Below are 26,654 nucleotides of genomic sequence, written 5' to 3' on the forward strand. Positions count from 1 at the left end.
CTTACTCTGAGTTAATCTGAAAAGACAAAGGAAAAATAATTTGGTTTCAACATGGGCTAAAACGTAGGTAATTTTTTTGTCTTAAAGGTCTCACAAGATGTACTTCTTTTATCACTCTGGCAGGAAACTGTGGCTTTGGGTTTAATGAAGCATTTCTTTGAAGTCACGCTGAGTGAGTGTGCTGCACATCTGCCTGTCTGCACAGGGCAGCCACTTCAGCTTCCTTTTCTGAGGGGGCACCAAGAGAGCTACATGTCCACCAGAACTTCAGCAAGTGAAGATGAAAGCAAGGTGGCTCTTCTCTCTCCTTTGTTTGCTCTCAGTGCCCAGTGTCACAGGTAAGGGTGTCAGGGGGATACTCAGTTTATGGTGGAGGGTGTTGAGGGGCAGGCTGGGATTAGTGGGTCTCATTAGGGTGAACTGTAGCTACTGGCGATTATTTTTTATTTCCTGACAAATTTCTAATAATCCTAGTTATAATGTGCAGATAGTAAGGAGTAAATGGCTTGTGTTGACTAGTAGATGACTTAATTCGATACACCTAACCCACCAGAATAATTACTGGGATGAGGGCACTTGATGTTAGGGTAATGTGTGCTCCTCTCAAATGGGCCAAAAGGAAAACTGCTTTCGATGGGAAAATAAAAAATACTTCTCTGTCTTACATACCTGTGTATGCAGAAAGAGGAATAATTGAAACACCTCAAGGCAAGAGTAAACCATACAGGTGCAACCCCTTAAACAGATTCTTGCCTTCCTCTTCTCCACCCAGCCCCATGTGCTAATGTCTTGAAAAACAAGTTTGCCATTCAAGTAAAACACTCAGAAAAGTTGACTAAGGAGGGCTGCACCTTTGTCAGAGGGAATTTAAACCAAAAGCAATCTGAGGAAAACCAAGAAAGAATATGATATTCACAAACCCCCACCTCTTCAGAATTCTGACCGTGATAAACACAGGAGTACTTATTACCAGCTAGGAAGAACAATTTTGTAGGATGCACAATTTTCCAGTTAAGGGAAAAACTGCATGTATTTGACTAGCATGGAAGGATGCATCTCACAGTCTGGCATAGGCTGTTCTTTTTTTCTACATCACTGAGGCAAACCGGTTCTTAAAGTAAAAATAATTCATACGTGTATTCATAGAAAATAGAAAATATCAAGTGCAAAGGAAGGAATAGAAGCCTCTAAACATGCTCATGTAAGAAAGAAATAGAAATTACAGAAAAATAGGAATTGAGGGGTTTTTTTTCCCCTGAGGATGAAATCCTCACTGAAGTTACTCAAAGGTGAAAATGAAGGCCTCTATGCCCTTTGTGGAAATCAGACACCTAAATGTCTGGGACTTACTCTCAGTTGAAGCATGAGTATGCACTAATAAAATCTATTTGGTTTTGAAAAATTCAGTTGACATAAAACGAAGTTACTTATACTGAGATGTTGGCAAAAAGGTAAGAACATTTTTGCACAAAATGTTTTCAGTTAAAAACAATCTAATGTTCTAAGCGACTAAGAAATAATGCAAATTAAAATGTAGTTTCTACATATATAACTTTTTCAACTTAATATAAATTACTTGAGTGATTCTTCATAGGCATTCTTTATATGATCCTTAGACCTAAGGCAGCATCAGCATGAATATGAGAGAAAAAATGCTGTGTGTCTTTTGCTTGATAGTCTGATTGCAAGATTCCTAATTGCTTTTTCCTTAGCTTTTACTGATGCAAAACTTGTGGTGAAATCAGATAGCATTTCCTATAATAAGCTCCTTGGACTAACAAAAATAGTTTTAGTCATTTTTCTCACAGCACAAGGCTGTGAGACTTGTCATTCAGGCTTATTTTTATTTATCCTCTTACATCACCACATCTTTTAGAATAAAAGATGAGCAGAACATGTGCAGCAATGAAACAGCAGAGATTAATGTTGGCCATGGCCATTCAGTGGCTTTGTTCTCCACACTAGTCTCCAAGTGTCCGTGTCAGCCCTCAGTGGACAGGTACCAAATTGAAGCCAGCTCTGAGGGGAGGTGTCACTTTGCCCTTGCGCCTTTTCCCTGTCCAGCCAGAGCTGAGGATGCCCAGGGTTCCTGCGTGGCTCCTTCCTGGCTGAGCTGGGGCACACTGCAGGACAGCTGAGGATGCCCAAGCCCTGGCAGGGCACCTCCTGGCTCAGGTGCCTCAGGGCCGTGTACCATACAGCAGAGCAAATGTCAAAGCAAAGGAATTGGTACCCGACATTTTCAAGTAAAGGAGGTGGGAAGTGGGTACTCACAGCTGGCAGGACAAATTCCCAAAGCAAACATACAGGGATGTTATCATACACAGGGAGGATAAAAGGGAATGTAAATGGGGGGCAACAAGACTGTGCCTAAGGACAACTGCACAACTCATTTTTTTCTGTGCACCCGCATGTACTTTTGGAAAAGGGAATTTTTGTGTATGGCTCTATGGGAGTGATTGATGACTCATGTCACTGCAACAATCCCCTCCATAAATTCATCTCCTTGAGTTTGTCAGTGCCCTGCACTCAGGGGTTTGGGGACTGCAAGACTTTAACTCATAGGAGGGAGAAAGGGGATATAAATCAATTCTACTACAACAGCAGCTAAACCAAGTGGTACAGGCTCCTGCTGAAAGCCCCTTCATTTCATCGATCCATTTCTTCTTTGTACGGCACACTAAGGACTGCCACCTGCTTTATGAAATTAATTGAGGAAGAAACCACACACAGCAGAGCAGCTCGCTCTGACACTGACACAGACACTTGTTTAGGGCATGCAGGAGCTGTTTAATAACACAGAGAATGGCTTTTTCTGCTGAAGCCACAAAGGCAATGGGCAGGAGCATGGTGCAGGGAATTAGCCAGCAGGAATAGCTCATTTGTTCTTGCAGAAAGAACTGGGGAATAACTGCACCCAGCTTCTGCTTTATTTATATTACTTGAAAGATTTTCATTTTCACCAAGGCCCTCAGAGCTCTCATTTCTCTCCCACAAGTGTGACAGGACCTCCTCAGCCTCTTCCAGACACACATGCATTCGCTCTCCCAGTTTTCTCTCTGCAGTCTGTACTGGTGGAGATTCACTGTAAAGCATCTTGCTGGGAAGCCTGTGGTTACATTTGTATGGTCTTCATTTTTGTCTGTGGCTAAGGCACCAAATCATATCAAAGATGGATTAGGAAAAGCTTTGTTTAAACATTGCTTGCACTGAAAATTATCCTGTTTGTTTTTAAGGTCAGACTGCAGACGTCATTACCCAGAGAGAAGTGGTCTATGCTCTGCCAGGTACTGACGTGACCCTGGTGTGCATGTTCCCAAAGCCACACACCACCCACATCGTACAGACACAGTGGTCCAAGACTGATGGCAGCCCCTCTACCAAGATAGCTGTATATCACCCCAACTATGGCACCCATTACTTCAAGTTTTCTGAGGCTCCTTACAACTTTTCGGTGTCCTTCAGCACAAGGAGGTGCTGCGGTGGGAATGACACAGGGTCCTTTTGTCCCACCAATCCAAATGCCATGTCTGAATGCAGCTGGTGGGCTCTGCATCTGGAAAATGTTACCGTGTCCCTTAGTGGGCAGTACAAATGCATTTTTGCTACTTACCCATATGGGACAAAGGCTGCAAAAATTCAACTTACTGTCAAGGCAGAAGGTAAGTGATTGTGAATGAGATTTTGCTGCTTCCTAATGGGGTGGGGGAAATATCTGGATAGATGAACACTTCTTGGTTGGTGATGGTGACTTGTTTGGGATTTACATTTTACTTATACAGTTTCCTATTTACCAGGCACTCTTTAGCGGTTTTATCCATCTCGTGATTAGGAAACCTTATTTGTTTGGTGGAGTAAAAAGCTAGATAGAAAAGTAAAAAAATGTGGTGAGGTGGCAGTTTCTGCATTTTCATTTCAGAGAAACGTTGTGGAGGAGACTGGATGAGCAGCTCAGGATATGGTGGGACTAAGGATGTTGGATCTTCAAACTGTTGTGCTGCTGCTGTGGGCATGCAGCACTGGGCACCAGAAAACATCTTTGTCTGATTGAGGCTGAGGGCTGGCATCTGCAGAGCATGTTGGGTGCTAGCTCCATGGAGGGATGTGTGTCCCCACCACCAAAAACACACTGGAGCAAAGCAGGGAATTGCTTAGGACAATCACAGGGATGGAGATTTGGCAGCTTCTGTCAGGCAGAAGCAGGCTGGAAAGCAGCATGACTGCTCTTGGTAAGTAAGCCTCAGGGGAGAGTGTGAACTCCAGGGAGGATATTTAAATTATCCTGGTAAAGGAACAAAATTATTTAAATCAGATGAGAATGGATTTGACAACAAATTAAACAACAGTGGCAACTGTCAGTGTAGCAACTTTGGGAACAGCTATTTATTGTCAGCAGTGAAGGCAAAAGCCCAAACTGCTGTGAAGATGGAACTTGGCAGGGCTATTGTACAAGCTTGTTGTTGTGCACATGGGGAACTAGTGGATTTGAAGAGCCCAGAAACCTCTTTTGGACCCAGGTTTCTGCTACCAGCTCAAGAAGGATTAAAGAAAATACGACAAACCTGGCACTGTTTCAGTTCATATCTGCAAGGCCAACATGCTCACTCTGCTTGTGCCCAGGGTTGTAGACACAGCAGACATTCAGGAGTTAGGAGCAGGGTGGGCGCAGGTTATTTTAGGGGTATTTTGGTGTGTTCCCACTGCCCTTTTACCTACATCACAAGGCCAGACTGGTAGTCCCCACGCTGGACCACATTGCTCCTGTAGCAAGAGGAAGTCCTGTGCAAAACTCATACTCAGGGATGTTTGACACTGATGGCCCTGCATGGCAGTGGCTCCAAGCATTTTGTGCTGTTATCCTGGAGACACATCTGGGCAACCCTGCGGCTCCTGCCTGCCCTGATGACCTCAGAGGCAAAATGAGAGCTGGCACCTCTGCCCAACTCACAGAGCATGGGTGTGTTTAAACAGTACAAGCTGAATAATTGTGCCAAAGCTGAAGCTGCCGCTCTACCTGCTGTATGGGAGTGTGTTGAGGTAGACTACCCTTTTGGAATTTCCTGCCCCTGCTCCACAGGGCAGAGGGATCAAACGGAGTGCAGTGAGGTACAAACCGTGCTGGTAACCCTGTGAAACCCTCCCACACTCCTGTTCCTTGTGCAAAGTTTCTCTGTCTCTTCCTCAGCACAGTAACCATGCTCATCAGGCATTGCTTCTTTTCTCCTGCCCTTGCTTGATACAGACAGGTTCAATGATGTTATTGCTGTCTACAGTGTGGGCAGCTCTTGTTCATATCAGCATCATTGTGGCTTTTTTCAATAACTACAAGCCGCAGCAAGCTGTGCTACTGATGACTGCTTGCTAGAGAGAACTGAAAAACTGAGTTTGCTACCTGTTGCAGGTTTGTATTTTAAGGTAACCAGATCTTTTGCAATGAACCACTTGGACCCAAAAGAAGGCAAAAAACCTTAATCCAGCCTATGAGTGGGATGGAGAAAGGTGATGGTTTGTGATGAAGTACAGTTTTCATTTACATCAAAGTGGAGTGAATCCAGATGCAGTCAACTTGTAAAAAGCTCACAGAGCAGCAGGCCTTCATGGGACAGGCAGACAGACAGACACACTGTCTTAGTTTGGAAAGACAGGTATCTGTCAGGGAAAAACTGGAGTTTCCCTTGGAATGGAGAATGTAAAAAACCCTCCCTCTAAATGATTACAATTTTGCAATTAGGAGCTTTCAGGCAAAATTATGGGAATAAGAATAACAGTTGTTTACTAGGAATATTTAAAATACAAATGCAGTAGTACAAAAAAACAAACAAGCAAACAAACAAAAGTCCTAGAAAACCCTGACAGAGTCAGAGATACGACCTGACACCCTGTTGTTAGGGTTCGAAGCTGTCCAAGTAAGTCCTGGAGTAACAGATGTTGTTCTGTGGAGTGGAGATGATCCTGTGGAAATAAAAGGATCCGGTGCTGGTGAGATGGATTGCCTCCAAGGGAGAGGGAAGGCAAATCTGAGGGCAGGGAGGATGGCAGGGTGTGCCACACCCCTGCCTGCCCCATGGCCAAGGGTCAGAGGGGTCAGTGCTGACCAGGGCACTCACAGCATCTCCCACCCATCGCCACTGCTCCTCCTGCTTAGATACACACGTGCACACTCCCAGCCCCAACATCTGGGCCACAGCAGTGCACTGTTCACTGCACCACTCTGCTCTGCCTCCACAGCTGGATAGACTGAGAACAGGTAGGGTAGGAGATGGTGAAATGGCTTTTGAAATGGATGAGAAAAGAAAGAGTGACAACTTTTGTGGTAGTGGGCAGGTTGGAGAATAACAAAAGGAGCACTTACACTGAAAAACAGGGTTAATCTTAACCTAACTGACATGCTGAATAGCTCACTTAGTGAAAAACAGGTCTGCAGATATCTTCAGAGAAAAGGAAATAGAAGTGTACAAAATTGATGTGAAGGTTTATTGCCACAGAAAAAAAATTGTAAGATAAAAATTGAAGCTTCAAATTATTCTCAGCTCCAAAAGGAGACATTGTGATCCTGCAGTTAATAAAAGCTTTTTTAAGAATTGCCAAAAAAATTCAGGTAATGCTGTGAATTGAGTCATGAAACTGCAACTAGAATCAGATGCAGGGCTTTTACTTAAAAAATGTGTCTAGGGGTAATGGTTGAAAATCACAGTTCCCTTTTAAATGAAAAAGTGTCTGTTCCTTGAATAGAAGACCAGTCAGCATTGGTTTTCAAAGCACAATGAACATCATGTTTCTGATTTTCCTTCTTGGGTTTTGTTGTTGTTTTTGTTGTTGTTCCAATGATAAAAGAAGAGAGGCACTACTTGAAGAAAGTGTGGTTAAAGCAGACTTTAGAAATTCCATGCCTTGAGGACGCAACCTCAGAAAATTTGTCCACTTATCCTTTGAAATGGCTAGTGGTAAGTATTTTTCATCTCAGATATAAACTTCAGAAAGAACTACAGGGTATTTTTGCAGACTGAAATGAAAATGTTCTACTTTGTCCTGCCTGCAGAATCTGCTAAAAAACTTATCAGTCATATTGGACTGTGATAATAAAAGGAAAAAGTATAACCATAGGGTTGCAAAATATACACTGCAAATAATAGCTGTTAAAGAAACAAAGAGGAAAAATTCCATTTTAATTGTTTTGAATTTTTCAGGGGCATATACAGAGGGAAACTGGCTATTATAACAAAACTAAAATATTTCTTGAGTTGAATTTCCAGTGAGTTTTTCTGTAGTAAAGATTTAGTATCTGAAAAATACATGGTTACTGTGTAGGATAGTGAGATAGCAAGCTGCTTTGACATAGAAAAGAAAGGTGCTGGCTAATTTTTTTTGTTTTGTGAACCTCTGTGTCACAGATGCCACTGAAGACATGCAAACCCAGTTATCAAGCTAACTACATGAAAAACTACTTTGAAGGAATTTTCTGTCAGATATGAAGCTTGCTGTATTTTTGTACTTTATCTCACTTTCTGGATAAATATTTGCATGTTTTAATATAACCTTTTAGCATTCATTTCAGTGTGTAGAGATAAATATCAGTGAGCAGTGTCCTTGAGCTTTGTCTGTTCATTTATATACACTGTCACTGAGAAGCTATAACTGTTGAGGATTTCCTTAAAGGAAATTTTCAAATCGTTTCAGGTTTTTTAACCTTCTGTCCTGGTTCATTATCTATTTAGATCTCCTTTATGCAGGTCATTCCTAATATTAAAATTTTAAATCTTTTCATAGAGAACACCCTTACCTTTACTACATCAGTTTTTCCAGTTCACTCTACAAAGCAGCAGAGAAAAGGGAAGGGAAAAAACCCCCAAAGGTCAGCACAATGATATATGTGGGTTGCCATACATCAAACAGAGTGAAGCTTGCAAATATGTACTGAGGCACAGATGTCCAGGACATGGTGGTTGTACTTATAGCAAAGGGTGGCTGCCACACAATAAGAGAGATAAATTTTAGTTATTATTATCAGGTTCTTCTACTTAAAATTCTAAAAGAGCAAAGTTTTCCTTGAAATTTCAGTCGTATTTAATATGTATGGGATGTTCAGCATAACTTAAAGACTGGTGCAGTGAGAAAGCACCTCTGTTGCTCTCTCTGCAGGCAGAGATCAGGACTCACAAGACATAGCTATTTATTCCATATTTTATTGTCAAGATGATGACTCCTCTTGGTATTGAACTTCTGAGAGAGAATATATTTGGAAAAAAAACCCCAGATGTTGCAAATGTCCACTTACTGCTACACAATGTTCAAGGGAAGCTTTTCATAGTGGGAATAGAGCTGGCTTACAAAAATATTTCTCTGTGTGTGGGTCCAGACAATTTTGTGGGTTTTTTCTGTACACAGGGTGAAAAAGGAAGGGAAGAGGAACTCGTGACCAAGGAGCCCTCCTGTCCTGCTGTGTACAGGAACAGCAGTGTGCTGCTCGGGCAGAGAGTCCTCCTGGGTTTGAACAACGCTCTAAAGGTTTTCCCCATCAAAATCACTGATGATGGCAGAGTCTTTTCCTGCCACGTGCTGTTCCACCCAGAGAGAGTCCAGAGGAGCAGTACCACTGTCAGAGTATTTGGTAAGGGCTTATGCCTCCTGCCTTGCATTTGGAAAGGTGACATTCCTGTCTGGTCCTGAAGAGAATAACTTTTGACAGATACTGGGGTTTTTTTAAATATAAACATATTTACATTGTCATTTTTTTTCAGCTGCAATGGCCTAAAATGTTAGTAAATAACCCTGGAGTTCTTAGAAGAATTTGAATCCATTCCTTCAATTTCTGGCAGGAAAAAATGGTGGATTCATTGCACATACATCAATCTCACTGTCATGCACATGGCAAGAATCTTACCCTGATGTGTAGGCTAATGTTGGGATTTTGTGGCTTACAGGGAAGCCCACTGATCATCAGGATCTCTGTGTCCTGATGGCCATGCTGTCTGTGGTTAGGAAAATCGTGCCCAAAATCTAGTAAGCAGTTTGGGACTACAGTTGTAGCAAAATCACAACCTCAAAGGTATGTGACATTCAACTGCTGCCAAAGGCTCTGGCTGTGGAAATGAGTGTCCTGGTGGGGGTCTCAAATTAGTCAGGAGTGACAGAGCCTGTGTACCGCAAACATATGGGCTGGCATTTCATTTTGTAAGCCTTCCCCATCTTTAGTTACTTGTCTTGTTTCCCTTTCAAGTGGCTTAGGAACTGCTCTACAATCACTAAGGTACAACTGAATCAGAAAATTGCTGCCCACTTGAAAACCAGGCTTTATTTTCTCTTTAGAGATCATTTGATCTGGAAAACGCATTTCCAAAGCTCAGAAAGTAAATGAGTGTTAAACACTGGGCCTGTCAATGGTGCCTTGGCTGTAGCTGATGGTCCAAGGAAGCCCACAGCTTGAGGACGGCATGGCCATTCAAGGCTGATGCTCTGAGTTCAAAGAAAGGTTCAACAGGGAGCCGCTGAAAAAACCAGAATGTGTCTGGGGGCTGTTGGTCACTGATGTAAAAGAAATAAAAATAGAAGTTAATGTTAATCTGATACCTCCCCTTGCATTTGTGTGAGTCAGACACTTTTTAAAATCAACAATTCTCAAATAGCAACAGTGCTACCTGGGTAATCATTCAAGGACACTAATATACTTGACTCTCTCTCTTCCATCACTGCTGATGTTCTTGCCTGGATTTGTGTGTCTCTTACTAAGAGGTTGCTTTATTTGGCTTTTTCTCAGAATAGCTGTGAGATGTGTGCTTAGCTGTGCATGAACCCACATCAGAATATCAGTACAGCAGGGTAGAGAGGCAAACCAGAGAAAGCAGCTGTGGCCCTTGGTGGTGACCATTTCCCAGGAAGAGCTGGCTGGCTTTGGAGCAGGGTGCTGTGTCACCAGCCTCTCTCACAGGGGTCCCAAGGGCAGAGCTGGGTGCAGGGGCTCCCTGAGAACCCCTAGGTTTGCAGTGGGTGCCGAGAAAAGTTTCTCAGACCTCAGGTAAGTAAAGTCCACCACTTGAAGGAAGTGTACTTTTGTGCTCCTGACCCTTTTATGTCGGAATTTTGCAGGTGAAATAACTATTTTTCATCCTGTCTCACTCTTTCCTGTCACCATTTCCTGAAGTCATGCCACTTACGATGGCACCACCCCAGCCTTTCTCCATTTACTCTCTTGTGCTGCAGCAGGAGAGACCAGAGCAGAGGCTTTGAGCCTGCCCTGAGCCAGCCCACAGCCCTGTGCAGCACTGGCAGAAACACTGCCCAGCATAATGCAGCACTCTCCAGGTGACATCTGGGGACAAAGAGCCCTTTCAGATGGCAGCACCTCTCTTGTTCCTTGTCCTGAGCAGAGAATAAAGAAATGAATATTTGTGCTCTGACAGTCAGATCCAGCCTCAAATGGGTGGGACAGAACCTGAAGGCAGTGTATGTACACAAAGTCAGCAGCACCTTATGTTGGTCGTATCTGTCATCCTGGCCATTAGCAAGGACACAGCTAGGGGAAAAAAAAGCCAGTTGAAACCTGGAGAGGTTTTCCCATCTTGGCAAGCTAGCATCTCCCCTGTCACCCAAACACTCATGCAATTGAACCCCTCAGGCTGGGTGGCTTAAAAGCAGCTCAGGGAGGGAAGGCAGCTATTGCAGCACAGGGCTGTAAAGGACAGGAGAAGAGGGTGCCTGTGGGAGACTCCTCATGCAGGATCCCTCTGGAAAAATACTTCAGGCAGGGCTGAATACAGCACAGACAGGCCAAGTCTGAGGTGTGCCAAGTAGTGTTCCCTCACAGTAGCTTGAGGTGGACCAAGTGGGGCTGAGAATTGGAATGGAGAGGATGGAGAAGGCATGAAAAGATCTCTCAAGGAAGTTGAGAGTCTTGGTACATTGGGTAAAAACAGACATTCAGACAAGATAGCTTTTTTAAGAGAGTGCTTTTGGATTGAAATACTTTAAAATATTTCTCTTCTAGAATAGAGTTATTTTAGATACAAGTTTCTGTGAAAAGGTATGGCCTTTTCATGTCTAACTTTGCCAAATATTGATTTCTCCTTTTTCTAAGAGTAAAAGCTCAGCAGCAGAAACTACTGAACTAAATACTGAATTTCTGCTACATCCAAAACATTGGTAAACATCCCAGGAAGACAAATGAATGTCAAAGTATTATCAGGGGCTGAGATGTTAATTGGAAAAGATCTATTAGACCACTCAGAGCTGTGTGTGAGAGCTGCCCTGCCAGAACATCTACCCAGTGAACACATCTTCTGAGAAAGCAGAGGACAGCGCTCAATACAGGTGTGGAAAAGCATTCCCATTCCTAAAAAAAAAAAAAAGAAAAAAAATCATTTAGCCCCCCAGGCAAATTCTGCATGATTAGGGGACCCTGTTTACCAGACTTTCCCCTGTATCTGAAAAAGTCTGTCTGTCTTCTGTCAGCTCCACTATCATCTGTATAGTTTTGGCAAAGAAGTAAGAATGAAATCTTAGGACACTCATTTCCTGATAGCAAGGATGTATAACCCCTGCCTCTCCCCACCCTCCAAAAAACTCCAAACCTGGAAGAGATTAAAAAATCAGGAAATTCCACTCAAAAAAGTACCATAAGTCCAGAAAACTATAAGGCCATGATAATTATGTGTAAGTCATGCCCAGGTAGAATTCATCAGTAACATCAGGCAGAAAAATGGAAATTAAAAATAAAATCGGGAGAGTCCATGGTGGATTAGCTATATAAAACAACAGGGAAACCTGAATAGTTCACCTCAGGGGGAAATGTAATTAACTGAGGTGGTCCTGCATCAATTAACAGGGTAAGAAAAAGAGAAAATTATTTTAATGGTAGAGATTAAAAAGTGAGGTTTAGGTTGTAAAGACAAAGAATTTTGGCTCTCCTGAGTAATTCAGGGAGAGCACTTGTTTCCAGTCCAGTTTCAGGGCTCAGAAAGGGCCAGAAGCCAAATTTATCTGAAGCTTTTGAGATTTGTTATATATTAACACAGTTTCCATAGTCCTTACTTAACAAGTCAGTCTCTATTGCTCCAAGCCAGGCATCCCAATGGCTAATTTACAAATGTAGTTTAGGGAGGCTTACAGTACCTGATAGCTTTAATTAATGCAGTCAGCTGTGCCCAGAAATAAAATTATGCAAAGCCAGAAGGAAACAGGTTTTTGTTTCCTGTGGATGTGGTCATCAGTGCCCTGCTGCTCTGCTGTGAGGGGAGCCCTGGGCCTCCTGGCAAGGCAGGAAGCGTCTGTGGGGGACACTGCCACACGACAGTCCAGGTGACAGTGTGAGGGTAGCTGGAAACCAAAAACAATCCACACTTTGGGGGATGCCTAAAGCCTTCATAGATACCTTTGGCAAGCACACAGAGGAACCAGCAGCTGGGGTGTGTTTGATTTCCTGGGGCCAGGAAGGGCGGCTGTGCTGCCGGAGCTGTGGCTGCAGGAGGGTTTCGTTTTCTTTCCCCAGCAAAGCCACCCAAGCCTGGCTGGGGTAGGCAGTGAGATCACGGATCTTGTGGCAACAGCTGCTGATACAGCCTTGTAAACCACTTCCTTGACCTCAAATTGCAGCTCTGCACGCTTTTGTCTTGCCTGATGTGTGGCTGGAGGTAGGATTTAATTTCCACTCTTCTTATGAAACAAGGCTGTTAAGTGTTATTAGAAGCTGTTACTGCGATCCGCAAAGTGTTCTTTTCACTGACACGTTTATATTTGCTTTCCAGCTTACCCTGAGATCTTCATTAGCCTGCAGGAGGGCTCAGCCAGCACCTCGCAGAAGGTGAGCAATTTTGGAGCAGAGTGATGCCTGTGGCTGTCACCATGCCACCCCAGCAGGGCCAGGCACGCTGAGCTGGATCAGGCACAGGAGGGAGCTCCGAACGACTGAGCTCACTGGGCAGCAAGAAAGACACTGAGCTAGCGTCAGGTGCTCGTGCCCTTTCCCACCCCCAGAGCAGTGAGCACAAGCCAGAGCTGGCTAAGGACTTCTCTGTCGGGAGGGCCTGTTTTAGTTTTGGTAATGGCAAAACCTAGAAGTCTGCTGAGTTGCACTGGCCATGCTTGGCATAAAACATATGTATGGCTCGTACGACAGACTAGTAAGCCTCTCTGGCTATTAGCTATGTTCCTTTTCCATCTCTCCAAGTTAAAGCTTTTGATCTGCAAGTATCTCAAATCAAGAAAGTTTTCCTTGGAAACAGAGCTTGTAGGCAGGTAGAACCTTGTACTATCCATAACCACCCACTTCACACAATCCATGAGGTAGTTTGGTTCTGCAAACTGGTTTCATTTTCCTGGTGATCAGTTTCTGGGTGTGGTGTTGGACATTGCGGGCTTTTGTCTGCACTGTCCTGTTGAACAGAGCAAGGGGTGCTGCTATCACAGCACTGGGCAATAGAAACTCCCCCCAAAGCTTCTGTCTGTTCTTCACCTCCAAACAAACACCAACTTCTTTACTTCTCTTTTCTGCCTTTTTTTGCAGGGCTTAAATCTAGTGAGGATATCAGATTCGTATTTCTTCATAGGAAGAATTTATAAAGTATTATGACTTAAAAGTGCCTGAAAAATAAAGGCATAATGAGGAGGAATAGAGGAGACAGCAATTACACTACAAGCTCAGGTGCTGTTTACCATGGCAGGGAAAGAGTTTCAGCTGGATAGTTTCAGTCTTCATATTGAATGATTGACTTCTGCTGGCTTCAATACATCAAGCTTGCTTTCAACTAAATGTGGGAACCACTTTCTTTGAATGAGAGAGCAAGAGAGGTTTGTGCTGCATGAGTAGCACCTGCTTTTTTCTTCTGTTGAAAAGAACAAGGCCATTTCTCTTATAACAGTGTTTAGTACTTAGCAGTGTCATAGCCTGCCAAATACACACACTTGGGAAGGTCCTGGCAGCATGAGGGTGAGACCTCTCACCCTGCTAAGGCTCAACCCTTCATCTAGCCTTGATATTGAGGTCCTATATTGTTTGCTTAGAAATTAAACACAGATCTTTGGAACAACTGGCATAGAACCAGGACTAGTGCATCTAAAGTACCCAATTCCTTGTGATTTCTGGAAATCTCTTACATATTGTATCTGCTACAAAGGTATTCAATTTTGTATATTCAACACATCATTGGGCTAGGCAGCCTTTTTCATGGGAATTGTGTCTTTCTCTGCCTAATGAAGAAAGGATTTACATGGCAATCAGAAAGTGTCTCATTCTCCTCACACACACCGTGCCCATTACCAGTTCCAGTGGTTTTCCCTGTGAGTGTTTGTTGCTGGGAGCAGGAGAGTGGAGGTCACACTACATCTCTCCAGCCACAGCACAGGACTGGAGGGGTTTGGAGTCCTGACACCCAGGGCAAGAGGGGTGTCCCTGGGCTCTCATTCAACAGTGTCTGCAATTAGAAAAATGAGGGGAGTGGGCAAGAAACACAGTGAAGGGGAAGCAAATGCTTGCTTCCAGAGCAAGACTGTGAGTAAACAAGCACTATCCATACAGGGTTTGGAAGCTGGCAGCCAGGAGGGAAATGTCAGAGACTCACCTGACATACATACATATCTATATGATCTATATGTGCGTGTGTGTGTGTATATGTAACCTAACAAGTGCCTTGTGCTCCCCACAGGCAAGTGTGAGCTGTGTGGTGAGGAAGGCGTTTCCCAAGCCCAGGCTCCTGTGGAATGTGGGCAGAGCCAGCCTGGCGGAGCAGCCTGCAGGTAAAGCAGCAGGGAAACAGCCCGGCTACAGGAGCAGGTCCCAGGGAAAGGCAGGACTGGTGTCCGTCCATTCCTGCACAGGGACCCTGGAGCTCACTCTCTGGCTGAAGGGGGGGAGAGCACCAGGCCTCCCAAAGGAAACAGCTGGCAATGGCTGTGGCCAGAGCCCCCTGCCAGCGATGGGAACTGTGGTTTGGCACGACCACGCCATTCCTGCCAAATCTTTGACAATGCCTCAGCATAGAAACCTGTGGCTGTATGAGCCTGCTTCCCAGTACCAGTATTTTGCACAGCTCTGACTTACAGTTTGGAATGTAACAAAAGGGTCTTTTTCTTTTTTTTTTTTCTCTCCCCAAGAAATTTCTGTGGTACAAGAAGACTCGCAGGACAGTGAAGGTTTCTATGAGTTGAGATCAACACTGATTCTGCAAGGGACCCATGAGACACACAAGACAGTCTCCTGTGTGTGTCTGTTTCCCTTGCCGGGAAATGAAACAAGGAATATTTCATCAGAAGAAATATTTGTTTCCTTTGGTAGGTTTTTCATAGATAGGACACATCTAAAATGTTAAGAACACCAAACACACGTATTCTCTTGTTATTTAAAATTCTGAAGAAATGCCAACAGTATAGAAGCTTTATTGTACAAGTCCATCACACAGCTTGAACTCCGGCAGGTTTTTTGGCTCAAATCTTTGCTCAAGCAAATGAGCTAAGAAACTCCTGCACAAGCAGAAGACACTTATTTGTTTAGGCAGAATCTTGCTGTACTTCCCATACCCAAAAGTACTCTAGCATAGCCACATGGCACCAGTGAGCTATTATAATCGTGTGTTTTGCACGGAGCACTCGTGGTTCCCTAGAAATCAAATCCTCAGACTCAGGGCTATGTTTTACACCTTCAGCAAAACATGCAAAAGGCTGCACCTCTGTGGATAGTGGAGAAACTCCCCTATAACCTGCACTGTAAGAATTAGCAACATGATTAGGGAAGTGGGGAGAAATACTGTCCTGCTTTTTTGGTGAAAGCAGAAGACTTGAAGGTACAGTTTTCAGCACCTCTGAGGATGCAGGGTGACTAGTAAGAAGGGCAGACGGATTTCCTTTGGCACCCTCTTGTGCATGTCTCCTCTTCAGCTGCAAATGCGTATTTATACCTTTTAAAATCTTTTTCATTGTGTATGCTTCCTGCTGCACAGACAATAAAACTGAGCTGCTGACCCCTTAGAAGCATCTAGGGGCACATCACCTGCCGTGGCAACTACTTGCAGCTTAGCTGGGTTCTCTTGTGGCTGTGTATATTCCTATTGATATGTTTTTCCACAAAGTAAGACTGCAGTAAAAGCCACAGTGTACTTCTTTGGAAACATAGCTTCAGAGGGGAGGGAGATAAATCACATTTTTTTCTCAAAAATGACTCATTTCCCCCAATTTGCAGTTTTCTAGAAATGTATTCACATCGAAGAGCTGCCAATTAAAGCAGTCTGTGTTCTTGCCCGCAGGCTATGCTAATGCTAAGATAGATCCACTCTGTATAAAAATGTTAAAGTATTTAGATGTGACAGAAAGTAAAGAATGACATTAATTCTCAGCCATACCTTCTGCGAAGGTGCACAGTATGACACAAGCCCAAACTAAATTTTCAGTCTTTATAACTACTTTTAAGAACTGCTTTAATCTTTGTCTTTTTCTTTCCTTTACAGACAATAAATCTAATGAAGCCTCAGCTGAAGTTTTTACTACCACGGTTTCAGATGGTAGGATAAATTAGAGAATAAAAAAACTTGGGTTGTGTTCAAGGTGTGTTTATAAAGCCCTAAAGCTGTTGTAGTATTTATTACTCTAAATGGGTAGTAAGGAACCCCTTTCTACAGCTTTCACTTCAGAAAAAATACTATAAACTAATATATTGGTGATGTAATCTATTATAATTAAGACCAAGCATAATTAAACTCCAGCCATGAGGGGCATTAATGTTATTTCTGATGCTTCAGCTGGAATTTGAATATAGCTCTTTCAGTACTGAACTAATAATTAGAAATAACAGCCCTGCTAATGGTTCTACCTTCTGCTTGAGTACAGAGCCAAGATCCTCAACACTTTTGCGGTGTTAAATAACTGATAGGATGTTCCTTAATTTGTGTAAATTTGGTAAATCCCTGCTCTTCCCCTGCAAGTTTGTCTTGTTATCAGCTTATTGCAAACAGAGAAATGTTCTCTCCACACCTCAGCTGAAGCCCTCTGGAAACATCTCTCCTGGAGCAGTTAGCTTTGCTCTGCTCTGCATGGGAGGCAGCTGCACTTTAGCAGGGGCTTACATGAGGGTGTCAGAGAAATGCTGTAAGTAGATGGCATGAAAAATGTATGGGGCTTGTGGGAAAAAACTTCTGCAAGTGCAGGCTGTGGCAGACCCAGGGGGCTCAGCCAATACCCCACTGGGCACCAGAAAGCCATCCCAGATATTGGGGAGCTCTGAGAGAGGGAGACTCTTTCCTCTGCTGGCCTCTGCAAGGTGAATTCTCAAAGGAAGCCTAGCAGCTTGCATCAGGCCACCACTCTGCTTCGCCTTGCACACTCTGCAGAACCCTCTGGGAGCCAGGCACAGCTCAAAGTGCCTCACTGATCTGATTTTTAGACCTGTTGCATCTTTGGTAAGGAGTCCTTTATGCCAGCCAGCTACCGTGAAATCCCTATTAGCACAGACGAGGCTAAGCTGAAATGCAAATGGAAGAGCAGCAGTCAAACGAGGGATAAGTGTTAGCACAGAAAAGCAGCTGGAGGGTGGATGGTTACCTGCCTATGCTAAGATCCAGTCTGCAGTCCCACCCAATGCCCTCCACACATGCCTGACCAGACAGAGGTACTTTCTGGCTGCCTCCCCAGATGTGTTTTTCTAATGAAGTGTGTGAGCTTTAATAGATCACTTCCTTCATGGACCTCTTTGGGGAGACATAATCCATCCTCCTGGCCTACTCAGAGAGTACTCTGCCTCTACTGCTGGGGAAAAAAAATAAAAAGAAAACAGACATCTCAGGACATATATGCTGCTTGGGCAAGATGGTGTCTCTGCTGAGCTTGCCTGTGTGGTTACAGTTTTTAATTAGAAGGAATAATTCCCCCTCCTCTTCTCTGAGGATTCAGTGAACACTTTTCAGTGCAGTGTCTCTGAAATTTCCTCTCAGAGTTGCAGCCTCTGAAGTGCCTCACGGATGAAACTGTGCAGGTGCCACCACCAGGTCATAAATGTTATTTCAGCATCTGTGCTAATATGGTGCACCTCTTTGTATGGAATAAACCCATGTGATTCATTTCTGGTTTTTAAGCTGAGGTGCCAGGGGCCCCAAAGTTTTTTCCCCAAAACCTTTGTTTCCATAGGGATTTCTCAGCACAGTTACCTCAGGTACTTCATGTTTCCTTCTGGACTACCTGGCTGAGTTGTGTATGGAAAGATTATTTGGAAATTAGGTGTGATACACTTTCTTGCTCCTGAACCTTTCAGTCACCTACTTTCCTAAAGCAGAATAAACACTTTTCTCATGCTGAATATTTGCTTTTATTTATTACAGGCTTCAATAATTCAACACTCACATCAGCCATCATGACAGACTCAGGTAAGGGGGAAAAATACTTTATTACTTATTCCATATATGTGGGGCCTCTACTTGGCCACTGCATAAATGCCATGCACAGAGGGTCAGAGTGTGAGGGGCAAAGGTCAGTGTGCTCTGGTACAGCTCAGCACCAATGTGCTGCTGCTGGGAATTTGTGAGCTGTGGGGTTACCCAAGCAGGGATCTGACAGAAATCTTGCTAAAACTGCCATATAAGATAGCCCATAAAATGGCATGCTGAATATTACATATCATTCTTACGTGTTTTTATAAAATGGAATGATATGCCTATAAAACTGTCAATAAATTAGTCCTATTGTAACATAGAGGTGCATGCGATAAGAACAGTTAAAGCCATCACTTTTCCTCGACTCAACAGCAGGGGTCATTCCCATTCATTAATTACATGACTAACTGTTTTACCAGAGCATGGATATGGATAATTACACAAAGCTATCTTCAGCCATTGAGAGGAAACCTCACAAGAGCAGGTGATCTCCTGACGTGGCTGTGGCCTGTTGTCATGGGCCATTTCTGGCAAGGCCCTGGCTTAGCTGGGGAGCATCACCCACCCCACAGCAGTCACACTGAACCCTGTGTGTAAAAGCACAAGTGAGCAATGCCTGCAGCCAGCCAGCAGGAAAGGGTCAGCACTGACAACATCAGCTGCCTGCAAGTGCCCACTGGAGTTGTGAAATGTGTTTTGAGCATTTAGCCTGAACTCCCACAGCAGGATTTCTGCTGCCCAGTCTGCATTTACCCAACAGCTACTGCAAGCTCTTTGATCTAGGTTGTTTTGTGATTTATTAACATTGTTTTCAAAAGAACCTATTGACTAAATGTGATACCATGTAAACTATCTTTAGAGCACCAGTCGACATCTGTGGCCTCTCTGGACTTCACAAGTCAAGCAAATTTGGTTCCTGCTTCCACAACACAAGGTAATCAATTGAATCAAACTCTTTTCTCTATTGCTTCAACAATGTAGAATAAAGACACATAAACACAATAACCATCTTACTTTTTTTTGAAGCAAGAAATTTAATGTTCATTGAAGTTCTCTTTCCAGTGCTTTACACACTAGGAAGTACACTAACTACTGTCAGTGTAACCACAGTTCAGGAATAAATATATGAGAAAATACTATCTCGATTTTATCTTTTTTAATGCTCTGTTTAGAACACATTCATTAATTTTGGCAACTGAACAGACATTGGGTGTTATTAGTGTTTACAAAGAAGTTAATTACTGTTATTACAGTGTTTATACCTATTGTCTTTAGTTAAATATCATACCTAAATAGAATACTGGAGGAAGATACTAAGCACAAGGCTTTGGCCTGCCCCAAAAGAGTGCTCTTTGGGAGCTAAATCATTCAACAGAAAGCCCAGGGGCTTGCAGAGGCTTGATTGAGATATGCCAAGGCAGGAACACAGATTGCAGCAGTGCTGAAAGGAAAGTTTGCTGCTTCTCATGCTGCCTTCCCCATCCCCAGAACAGAGACACTTGCCTGGCTGACAGCAGAACAGCAAAGTTGCTTGCCCAAGTGGACTGAAAGCCCTTCTGCCTCAACAAAAAATTCCCAACAAAGGCTATAAATAGACAATGTGAAGAGAGAGGATTCTCCTCGCTGAATTATACATTTTCTCTGGTTGAGGTGGCACGAGATCAAACTCATAATGCAAGATAGATCTGAGCCATTTTTCTTGTCCAAGTAGCCAGAGAAGTAATTGCCTTTTGGGGTCCCAACATGTGCCAGTCATGGCATGACAGTCCTGGGTCAGCGCTTCTCCTCTCTGGCTCACTGCTGGTCCTTACACTGGTTCCACCATCAGCTTCTTGAGCAAATCCTCTGGGCTACAGCCAAGACAGGACACCAAGCCCAAGCCTTCTGTCTTAGTCTACTGGTTTGGTTCAGTTCCTGTTACTTAGCAAGCTTTTGATGAAGATCTAAGAGACAGCTGAGAATGGTCATGAAAGAAGAGTGCCCATATGTAAGCAAGAGGAGGAAGAGGGGAAGCAAAACCAAGGCTGCTAAAACTGTAACCTGGTTTTCCTTAGCTTCCACAACCACTCCATCACTGAGCCAGAGATGCTTAGGCTTTGAGTGATCAGTCACAGCTGCAGTTCACCTTTGCAGGTTTGTTCAGATGGCTTGATATTTTTCCAAAAAATGAGACAGTTGTTAAGAAATATGGATTCTTTTTAGTAAATGAGAAATAGCTCCCTTGGGAAAATGAAGGTCTACATGCTAGCCACCACCTGTCTGTGTTTGAATATCAGAAAAATAACTAGCTGAGCTCTAGAAATCTTAGAACTTTAAAGAATGCTGAAAGGAAAATGTTAAATAAGTTGGTATTTGGCATCAGACATAGCAGGTGTGACTCTTATATTCTAACTTTTAGAAAACTTCATTTTGTTTAGTTGGGAAAACAGTTTTGTTTCACTGGAGCTGGTGAATTCCTGTCTGAGTTCTGATTTATGTATGTTTGCTCATTGCTCTACTGGTTTCAGGCTGAAACAAGGCAGTGCACTCAAGCTCCTGAGGTTCACCTGAAACTATGCTGAAATATAAAAATTCTTCAAATACTTTAAGTTTATTTATCTATCTCAGTAAAACTCCTCTTCAGTTTCTAGCTTGACAGGCTTTCAAACCAGTTGTGTAGTGCCTGTCTCAGGGAAGCCAGCATCTCGAGCAGTGGGCTCCACCAGTTTGACTTCATTAGTCAGAAAACAGGGGACAAAGAGGGGGAAAGTGGAAAACAAGTGATATGGTCCCCTACAGCAATTTTTACAAGCTTGTGTGCTTTCAGCGGGAGCACTGTCTTCTACCACAGAGGCAAAAGGCAACACCAGTGCCACAGCATCCAGTGAGACTTTGACAACAGCACGTGAGTAGACAAGGCATCTCCTGTGCCCCACAGGACTGCAGCACAGGAGTTATGAGGCCAAAGTGCAAATGTGGCACCAGCTTAGTGAATGGTGGGTTGCAAACCTACAGTGATCTGGAGCATCTTCCAAAAACCACAGCAGCAGGTCCTCAGTTTGTGATGCCTTTTCTCAGAGCACTAGCTCTGTGGTGCTTATTTTCAGCTGCTGGTTGAGAGTCACCACGTTGCCACGCAAAAATTATTACTAAGCATGGAAAAGTTGTGTCTGAGCAGAGGTCAAAGTCATGTGGAGTAACGTGTACCAGATTTTCAATACTTCACAGAAGCAATTTCCCTGCTGAGTTTAGAAGACAAAGGCTTGGGTTTACAAGCTGTCCAGGATTTGCAGTGACAAAAGAGGAATGAAAAAACATTTGAGTATCCTGGTTTCATTAGACATATTTATTTTAATAATATTACAATTGAGATAGTTGCTAGGCAAATGTAGTGAGTGCTGAAGGTAGTTTATAGATGAAATAAATTGTCAGAGAAGCTAAATAAAATCGCAGAGCAGCAGTGAAATAATGAGATAATGTGGAGTAATAAAGGCTGGCTAATAGAACATTGAAAGACAGCCTCATTAAAGATCAATAAATCAATAAAAAAAACCCTAGGGTGAACATTTTTTCACTAGTCTTTCCCTTTAGAAAATCTCTGCTCAGCAGTATAAAGCCCAAAGTGACTTTCTTTTTTAACATCTTGATTTGCCTTTGTGTTTTTGGAACAGGCAGGACCTGTCAATGTGCTTTTGCAATTTGCATGGGAGTTGTCTTTTGGCTGAGGCATAAATGTAGCAGCCGCTTTCCATTTCGTGAATGTATTTTTGGTAACACTCTGGTGCTTATCTACCCTCATACAACCCACGACCGTGCATTTATACCACAACCTTGTGACAGCTTCTAATGCTTCACAATTCTGCTCTTGCACAGCTTGCTGGTGGCAATTTTTGCTAAAAGCTTGCTGAATTACTCCTGTTTGCAGGGGATGCTGTGAGTTTCTCCACTCATCCCCATATCCCTGCCACTGCTTTCCTACACCTGTGCCTGCCTGAACACCAGCTAAGAAATAATGGCCCTGAAGGGTCCTCAGTCCAGTAGCTTTAATTGAAGGCAGTTTCAGAGCACACAGGCACCAGTGAGCCTGCTGAGGAACACACACATATCCCTGTGCCCTCCCAGGGCCACTGGGCTCCTACAACACTGATTATCTTTATCATTTTGGTCCTGGGATGCTCTAACACCAGCCATTATGTAAATAAGAGTAAATAGTGCTCATCAGCGTGCTGTGCAGAGCACTGTGCTATCAGATCTCCAAGTGTGTCTCCTTTTTCTTGTATATAGCTTCGTAAATGCCGTGCATTTTACAAATGTGAGATGTGTCATGCCTATTCATTTAAAATCAAACACCTAATAAGGAAGTAGAAAATAATTGAATTAATATCTAAAAATCTCAGTGAATTTTCAGAGTGCCCTAAAATGGGACTGATTTTTATATATCTTTTTAATGCATACATATATACATACACACACACACACAAATTGAACTCTCAATTTCAATCAAAGCCAGCAAGCATCTTATAATAAAGAGATTTTCTGGGTTCTGTCTGGTTAGTCATTTACATCATTTAAAGCTGGGGGGTTGTCTTGGATTTTTAAATCAGCAATTATATCAGAGACTTTCAGGTTCCTCTGTTATTTCATTTGCTGTTTGCATCAGAGAAAGGCAAAGAGTACAAAATAGCCACAGCAGAGCCTAATGAAGTAGTCATGTACAAGCTTCTAAGATAATTGAAGGTCATTATTTCTTTTTGTACAAATTTGAATGATTCCACCACTGAATCCCCACATCGGAAGTGCTCTGGAAATGCTGTGCCATTGTCTAGTTGAGTATTTTAGCTTTTATTTCAGAAGCTGTGAATGTGGAGATGGCTCGAAAAAACAGAAATATATCCTTATGGAGCACTGATGTCAAACGTCAGTAGCTTAACTGTATTAGAAAGGAAAAAAAACCTGTCTATAAACAGATGATAGATGATTTTTGTGGTTCAGACAGTACTTGACAGAGGAGACTGAGGTTTTGCTCAGTCATGACAAAGACAGACTCTTATGTTGCTGCTAAGCCACTTAATATCTTTAGGTTTCTCATTACCATCAAAGAGGTAAAAAGCTTATCATTCTCCCAGATGGCAATGCAGCTCAAAGCTGGCTCAATGCTTGCTTGCTGGAAAATCTTAACAGGTATTTTTTCTTTTTTTCTTTTTTCTTTTTCTCTTTTTCTCTTTTTCTTTTTCTTTTTCTTTTTCTTTTTCTTTTTCTTTTTCTTTTTCTTTTTCTTTTTCTTTTTCTTTTTCTTTTTCTTTTTCTTTTTCTTTTTCTTTTTCTTTTTCTTTTTCTTTTTCTTTTTTTCTTTTTTTTCTTTTTCTTTTTCTCATTTCCTCCTTTCCTTTCCTTTCCTTTCCTTTCCTTTCCTTTCCTTTCCTTTCCTTTCCTTTCCTTTCCTTTCCTTTCCTTTCCTTTCCTTTCCTTTCCTTTCCTTTCCTTTCCTTTCCTTTCCTTTCCTTTCCTTTCCTTTCCTTTCCTTTCCTTTCCTTTCCTTTCCTTTCCTTTCCTTTCCTTTCCTTTCCTTTCCTTCCTTTCCTTTCCTTTCCTTTCCTTTCCTTTCCTTTCCTTTCCTTTCCTTTCCTTTCCTTTCCTTTCCTTTCCTTTCCTTTCCTTTCCTTTCCTTTCCTTTCCTTTCCTTCTTATAATATTAAATTTGATAAAAGCACATTTTTTATCCAACGCCTGGTTATAGGCCAAAAATGTAGACCTCTTGCCAAGTGAACTTTTACACCCTTATCCTGGAATTTGATTTCCTGTTTTCAGCAGGGTGAATTACAGAGGGTTCAAAATACAACCTTCATTTTTAAAAGACCAAGTAAGTTACCAAAATATTCATTGCCCATATATTTATAGGTAACCTGTCCTACAGCATCACAGACCAGACAATCTCAGTTACCAGAGGAGAAGATTTCTTTCCTACCAGCAGCCTGCTGAACAGTACTGGTGAGACATTTTCCTACAAACCATCTTCTTTCAGCATACCACAAAACCTGGAGCATCATGTCCATTTGACCTGGGGATTTCAAAAAAAAGGGGAAAAGAGACGAAAAGAGGAGTCACCGCTGCTGTGTCCTCATACCACATGTTGTCACAGGCTTTTGGCATTCCAGCCCTCTGCCTCCATCTGCAAGCAAAGTTCCAGTGTGTGCTTTCTTCCAGCAGCAAAATTTGGCCAGTGACATCCTTGTGCCTCAGGTCAATCCCATGGCCCGTGCAGGTGCTGCAGTGCCACAGTGCTGGTTGCCATGGGGTAAGACCCAGCCTGGGTGACATTCCAGTGTGGCCAGCCTTGCCGGGGTGGTGATGCCAGCACAACGGGAGGTGACACTGAGGCACATCCCCCGTGGGTCTCTCTGGCACTCAGGCCACTGCTGCACCCTCTGGCAGCTGGACGAGGACAGTGCTCCTTCTCTCCTTCTTCTCCACACCCAGGACCCGAGGGCACCTCTGCCAGCACCCCCAGGGTGGCTGTGCAGAAGGGGGAAGGGGAGGGAATCCCAGCACTGCAGTGGGGAGAGGCAGCTGGAATTAGGACTGGGATGCTGTGCTGCTGACAGAAGGCAGCTGAGCCCTTGGCCAGACATTTTGGCTGGGTCTGGTGTCAGTGGTGTGAAAAATAAACCATTGGGAAGGAGGGCTGGGGTGGGCAGATGTGCCCATCTGCACTGTGACATGCAGCTTCTCACAGGGGAACAGAGAAAGCCAGTGGGTTTTGGATGAAATGCTCTCTGGGTTGTGCCTAAATAATGTGCTCAAGTGAACCAGTGGATGTCTGGAATGGATGGAAATCAGCTCACACACCCAGTCAGAACAAAGCAGGCTAAGTCCATAAATCAGAGCCACAATGCTCGGAGTTTGGGACCCTCGGCCTGGAGATGAGGGGCTGTACGGACACCAGCGCTGTTCAGGGCAGGGAGCAAGCCCAGATCTCTCTCCTCTTTGAGCTGAGCTCTGAGATGAGCTCTGTGTGTCCCTTACAGGTGACAGGAGGAACACCAAAGCCAGTCAGTTCCCCTGGCCAACAGCGGTAGCTGTCCTGCTCCTCCTCTGCAGCTCTCTGGTAGCTTTAGGCATCAGGAAGTGGTGTCAGTACCAGAAAGAGATGTAAGTACCAGTGAATGGAATCACAGGGGTGGCAGGGGTGGCACCATCAACTCTAACCCAGCTGTCTGGATTTACACCTTTTCATTTGAGACGACGCAAAGCACACAAGGCCTTTAAGTACATGGATCACTAATGCCATTTTTTTCATACAGTAGTATGTAAAGTGGAGTGTTCTCAGGCCTTTCATCTGTTCTGTGGCTTATCTTTAAAACAAACTTTAAGAAAAGAGTTGCAGTGCAGCTTCAGGGTGTAAGGAAAGAATAGCAGTCAGTTTTTGTCCCCAGAGTCCCCCATTTCTATTAGCCTCCCTGCCAGCTGCTTTTGCTCTCTCATTTTCTATGGTTACTTGAGGATATGTTTTAATGAAATTGTACTTCTAGGGCAGCTCTGTTTGAGTTTTGAATAATATATGTGAAAGTAGGCTACCTGAAACTCAATCCCAGTCAAAGAAGCATTCAGTTTGTAATTATTACCAAAGTTTGATTCCCTACTAAAGCACTCCAAGATCTACTGGTGAAAGCAATATCTAAGAGACAATTCTTTTAAATCTTACTAACTAACATTACTAAAATACTCAAAAAATCATAGTTCTAATTAATCACCTATGATTCTAGAAAACCCTCTTGAAACAGAACTGCAAATCCTGTACATCAAAGGCAAAAACAGGATTGATTTTTTAAACTGATTTGAGATGGGACCTTTATTTATAAACTGATCAAAAAAAAAAAGTTACAGTCTTTAAATATACTTTTAGAGATCAGTGTGAGCAAAAGACCTGCATGAGGGTTTTGAATGGTTCACCAGGACAATATTCTGTTCTTTTAAAACATGAATGAAGTAAAACTGTGAGGTGGGAGCTAAGAAAGCCAAATGAATAGCAGGAGGTGTGATGGCATTATAAAACAGACTCAGGGAAGTTGCAGTATGTAAGAGCTAATGTCAGGTGCTCTTATAATGACTTAGTGCCAATCCACCTCCTCCTGTGAATATTTTACAACTGTCTTTTATGGTACTTTTGTGTGATTTTCTCTCTTCTATTTCAGAATGAACAGACCTCCATCTTTCAAGCCACCACCACCTCCAATAAAGTACACCTCCATGGCAGAGTCTGACGGGGCTCCCCCATCCTGCCACGAGCTGGAAAACCTGTAACGTCACCTGCACCCCTTGTGTAGCACACAGAAG

At 43.2% G+C, this 26,654-nt stretch overlaps 1 protein-coding gene across 1 annotated transcript; it reads left to right on the forward strand.

Annotated features, from left to right (window-relative positions):
- The first annotated feature begins 129 nt into the window (after positions 1–129).
- On the forward strand, positions 130–26,654 carry CD96 (CD96 molecule). Its single transcript, XM_063393834.1, has 14 exons — positions 130–338; positions 3,237–3,662; positions 6,835–6,944; positions 8,386–8,608; positions 12,738–12,793; positions 14,634–14,724; positions 15,082–15,258; positions 16,428–16,481; positions 18,291–18,335; positions 19,201–19,275; positions 21,148–21,225; positions 24,219–24,308; positions 25,346–25,469; positions 26,513–26,654. The coding sequence occupies exons 1-14, from the start codon at positions 281–283 to the stop codon at positions 26,619–26,621; spliced, it is 1,716 nt and encodes a 571-aa protein (XP_063249904.1). The 5' UTR covers positions 130–280; the 3' UTR covers positions 26,622–26,654.

This window comes from Prinia subflava, chromosome 3 (genome assembly GCF_021018805.1).
Source record: "Prinia subflava isolate CZ2003 ecotype Zambia chromosome 3, Cam_Psub_1.2, whole genome shotgun sequence".
Classification (NCBI taxonomy): domain Eukaryota; kingdom Metazoa; phylum Chordata; class Aves; order Passeriformes; family Cisticolidae; genus Prinia; species Prinia subflava.